The sequence below is a fragment of the Chiloscyllium plagiosum genome, unplaced genomic scaffold (genome assembly GCF_004010195.1).
Source record: "Chiloscyllium plagiosum isolate BGI_BamShark_2017 unplaced genomic scaffold, ASM401019v2 scaf_80585, whole genome shotgun sequence".
NCBI classification, from domain to species: Eukaryota; Metazoa; Chordata; class Chondrichthyes; order Orectolobiformes; family Hemiscylliidae; genus Chiloscyllium; species Chiloscyllium plagiosum.
Genome location: NW_025198403.1, coordinates 1 through 5,138, shown reverse-complemented (window position 1 = coordinate 5,138; position 5,138 = coordinate 1). Strand labels below are relative to the sequence as shown.

The following is a 5,138-nucleotide window of genomic DNA, read 5'->3' as shown; positions in this document are numbered from 1 at the left end:
AGGTATCCAAAATTCAGAGAGATGTCAGTTGTGACTGTTTTGCTCTTCTGTCCCTGTCAGATCCTGAATCAGCACTTTCAGGAGAATTAGAATGGAGTGAGGACAGAGGGAGGGAGCGAGAGAGAGAGAGAGAGAGAGAGTGGGATGGTGCTTTCAGTTTTGTGGAATAACAAAAGAAAAGAATGTTCTGCAGAAAGTAGAATTGCTTGTTCTGAATTTCTACCCTGGACTGACAGTGATGACTCTTGGAATCTCTTTTCAGAATATTTGATCTGAAGATGAAGTTTCAAAATCAACACATGAAGGGCTTATGCCTGAACCATTGACTCTCCTGCTCCTCAGATGCTGCCTGTCGCAGTTTTCGACTCTGATTCTCCAGCATTTGTGAGTCACTCAATCCATCGGGACTGTAACAATTTTCAACTGTGATCCAATTGGTTCCTGTTTCAGTAAGTTTTCAGCATCAGTGGGACTGGAAGAGAGACCCTCCTGTTGCAGCAACGCACTGAGTGTGGAGCCTGAAACAGTTATCTGGCCTGGAAAGAGGAATTCGAGGCAGGGAGGGGACATACACGCGTTTGTGTGCAACTATAGCTTCGGCCATGGAGAAACCATGGAAGTGTGGCGTCTGCGGGAAAGGCTTCCGTGTCCCGTCTGCCCTGGAGACACATCGGTGCAGTCATACCAGGGAGAAGCCATTCTCCTGCCCTGAGTGTAGGAAAGCCTTCAGTGATTCCTCTGTCCTGCTGAGGCACCGGCGGGTGCACACAGGGGAGAGGCCCTTCAGCTGCCCTGAGTGCAGGAAGAGCTTCAGCGATTCCTCTGCCCGGCTGAGGCACTTGCGGATTCACACAGGTGAGTGGCCCTTCAGCTGCCTCAAGTGTGGGAAGGCATTCAACGATTTCTCCGCCCTGATGAGGCACCAGCGGGTGCACACAGGGGAGAGGCCCTTCCGCTGCCCCGATTGTGGGAAGGTGTTCACTCTCTCCTCCCACGTCGTGATTCACCGGCGGTTCCACACTGCTGAGGGTCACCCCCAGGACTGAACCTCCTGCCCTTTCTGACAGTGGGGTTAGTGGGAGATTTGGTAGGCTTTTTTTGTTTTCTACTGGGGGAGTGGAGGGGGAAGGGAGGGGGTGGCTCAGTGGTGAGCACTACTGCCTCATAGCGCCAGGGACCCAGATTTGATTCCATCCTCAGGGTGACTGTCTGTGTGGAATTTACATGTAATTCCGCCCTGTGTCTGCGTGGGTTTCCTCTGCGTGTTCCAGTGTCTTCCCAAAGTCCAAACGTGCGCATGTTTGGGCGAATTGGCCAAGCTAAATAGTCCCATAGTGTTCAGGAATGTGTAGGTGTGGTGCATTAGTTAGGGGTAAGTGCAGAGTGATAGGGTAGGAGAATGTATCTGGGTGAGTTACTCTTCAAAGGGTCGCTCTGAACTTGTTGGTCAGAAGGACCTGTTTCCACACTGCAGTGATTCTATGATTCTGTGAAAATTGCTTCCAGTGGACGCTGCTGCGCATTAAGCCCAGGACCCAGACAAACCTAAGACCACAAGACCTTTGGAGCAGAAGTTAGGATATTTTGACCCATAGAATCTGCTCCACCATTTGTTGGAGACAAAATAAAAAACTGCAGATGCTGGAATCTAAAATAGACAAGCAGGAGGCTGGGCACAACAAGGCAGGCAGACCAGGAGGTGGAGAAGTCAGCATTTCAGGTATTATCCCTCAGGACTGAAGAAGGGTTCTACCCGAAACGTTGACATCTACATCAGAAATGATTTATCAGGATGTTGTTAGAACTAGAGGGCATAGCTTTAGAGTGAGAGGGCAAAGATTTAAAAGGGACCTAAAGGGAAAGCATTTCACGCAGAGTGTGGTGCGTGTATGGAACAAGCTGCCAGAGGAAATGGAGGAGGCTGGTAGAATTTAAAAGACATTTGGTTGGGGACATGAATAGAAAGGGTTAGAGGGATTTGGGCCAAGTGCTGGCAAATGGGACTAGATTAATTTAGAATATCTGGTCAGCGTGGACGAGTTGGACTGAAGGATCTGTTTCCGCGCTGTACCTCTCTGTGACTACTGGTCCTGATGGAAGTTTACAATTGAGTAACTTGGAATAATTCAATCTTGTTGAATTCACCTCCTGAAAGGTTTCAAATGAACCCCTACAAGCGATATGAGTTAACTACGCCGAGTTGGATGAAGTATCCCATCAAGGTCAACACGAATGGGCAGTTCAAGAAGTCAGAGGTCACACAACACCAGGTTACAGTCCAACAGGTTTATTTGAAATCCCAAGCTTTGGGAGCATTGCTCCTTCATCAGTGCTGCTCCTTCATCACTTCACCTGATGAAGGAACAGTGCTTCGAAAGCTCATGAGTTCAAATCAATCTATTGGGATTCTCAGCTGGTGTTGTGTGACTTCTGACCTGTCCACCCCCAGCACCTCCAAATCAGAGTTGACGAATGAGATCAGACTTTATTCAGCATGATTTAGTGAGATATTCATCTGGATGTCCTTATGCCTCAAACATCGATTCTCCTGCGCCTCTGTAAATATTTTGCCCGACATCTTTTCTTCCATCTTTCTCCTCTCACCATAAAAACGCGTCCTTGGTCTTGAAATCCTCCCCCTAGGGAATAGACAGTTACCATTACCCAAATCTACCCCTCATGGTTTGAAAATATTGCCTCTCAACTTCCTCTGCTCCAGTGGAAAAACATCCCAGCCTATCCAGCCTAAATTCTAATTTGATAATAATGGCAGTGATGATTTTGGCTGTGTGTGTGTCAAGGATCTCTCATTTATAAGCCAATGCTTTGCCTCTTACGTTCACCTGATCTTAAAATGAATAGCACCCAATTCATTTACAATGTCCATGTTTTCTGTGTAAAGTCGGTCCTGGTCAGGAAATAGGCAGTGGTGTCTTATATTCCCGTAGACTTCTTGTGACCGGGTTCATATGCTCTGTTTTGATATGTATGAGTAAATTAGATTAGAGATTACTTACAGTGTGGAAACAGGCACTTCGGCCCAACAAGTCCACACTGACCCGCCGAAGCACAACCCACCCATTTACCCCTTACCGAACGCTACGGGCAATTTAGCATGGCCAATTCACCTAACCTGCACATCTTTGGACTGTGGGGGGAAACTGGAGCACCCGGAGGAAACCCACGCAGACACGGGGAGAACGTGCAAACTCCACACAGTCAGTCGCCTGAGGCGGGAATTGAACCCGGGTCTCTGACGCTGCGAGGCAGCAGTGCTAACCACTGTACCACCGTGCCGCCCACATATCTTCAGAACAAAAGATTAATGCAGCCTTTATTTATGTCACATTATTAAAAACACTTTCTCCATTTACAGATGTGATTGAGAAGCTTCTCCCAATGAATCTTAGCCTGACAAATGCTGTTATCAATCATTTGAAAGTCACTGCAGCTCTGTCACAGCACAGGGGAGGGCTCTTTCAGACACGACGCGTCATGCAGAAAATTCTCCCACATTAGTCGAGCAAAGTTGACGTCTTTTTAAGACATTGTGAAACTTGAAAGGGTTCAGAAAAGGTTTGGAATGATGTTGCCAGGGTTGCAAGGTTTGAGCTACAGGGAGAGGCTGAATACGCTGGTACTATTTTCCCTGAAGCTTTAGAGTCAGCCAGACACATCTGTTGAATCAGGAAACATCTCTTCATGCAGCAGCTTCAGACAGACTGCTTGATAAAACCAAAACCAGGGGAAAAGAATGGGACAACTGCCCTTTCATTGTAGAAGTGGTTTAGAAAAGAAAATGTCAAACCCTTTTCCCGGATTGTTAACCATTCGCAAAAACCTTAATCCTAGACAAATGGGAAGCCTTTTACAACCACTCCTGACAATAAACCAACAACGTAATCTTAAAGGAGCAACATGATCACAACAAAAAGCACTTGAACTGAAACATTTGTAACAAAAGGCTGTACAGATAGCAGGACAAGAAAACGGTTTTCAATTTCACCAATCCATTTAAATCAGCCCCATTGGCTACCAAAAACTTATTAAATTTAAATCGTAAAGTTTTGACAACAGGACCAATCCTATCATAAAGAATTGGCGCTCTCAGTCATCTGTGTATTAGAGAAAGCATCATTTAGAAAAACAGAGAAGGACATTCCTGACACAGGAATCGGAGGAGGCATTCCCGACAAAAGATGGCACAAAATATTCCGGAAGACACATAACCTGGTTGTAATCTGAGAGATTAAATTTTATTTTGTGTTATCTGAGTGGGACATGTATTGATTGGAACAGCCTACCAGAAAAATCTTGATTTATTCCAGAATACTCAGTAGTTAGGACGGATTTATTCAGTTTGTTAGTAGTTTTGTTCATTTGTTCACCGTGAGAGTTGGCTAAATAAATTGCTGATTGTAATTTTAAAGTGTCAGGGATTTACTTTTAACACTACAGCAGGTTACACCACTTATCACACTGACTTTACAGATTAAAGGGCAACGTGGAACTCTTTGGACGTTTCAGTTTGAGATCTTGGTGAGTGGGGGAGGTGGGTTCAGTCTTCGCTTTATAACAGTATTGATCACATTCTCTTGAATGCAATGGAGTCAATATTAATCCCAGCCTCTTGGTTGGGGGTGAATCACCGCTATTTGGCTCCTGACTCAGAAACCGCACAGAGAATCAACTGCTGAAACAATGATTTGCACTTTATTGCATGGAGCAACCACAAATAAAACCCCTCAAGTTCATTCAGCTTCACCCCCCAAACTTGGCTATCACCCGGTTGATGGCTGAATTTAACTGGGTTTCCACCGACGGTGCCCATCTCTGGAAGTTCCAGGGGTTTGATGCAATATTATTCTTCTAAGTACTGCTGCGGCTGCATCATTCTGGAGTTGAATTTTGGTGGCGTTTCCTCAATTTCCAATCTGTGGTGTGACTTTTGTTTTTAAGACTCTAACATCACCTCACATTGCTGGAGACCTCAGGTCTGTAGCTTACCTTCTTATCCTTGAGGGTTAGCTGTCTGTTTGAAACAGCCTGCCCTGCAATTAACCCCTCTATGTCCGGGCATTCCTTCTACAGGCAGAACTAATTGCCCTTTTGTCACACTATTATTAAACAACATTATC

At 45.6% G+C, this 5,138-nt stretch overlaps 1 protein-coding gene across 1 annotated transcript; it reads left to right on the top strand.

Moving 5' to 3' along the window:
- Positions 1 to 602: 602 nt before the first annotated feature.
- Positions 603 to 1,046, top strand: LOC122545987 (zinc finger protein 774-like). The gene has a single exon (XM_043684837.1). The coding sequence runs from the start codon at positions 603 to 605 to the stop codon at positions 1,044 to 1,046; it is 444 nt and encodes a 147-aa protein (XP_043540772.1).
- Positions 1,047 to 5,138: the final 4,092 nt, after the last annotated feature.

Excerpts from the sequence above, each read along its gene's own strand:
- LOC122545987 (XM_043684837.1), top strand. The coding sequence starts at position 603 with ATGGAGAAACCATGGAAGTGTGGCGTCTGCGGGAAAGGCTTCCGTGTC.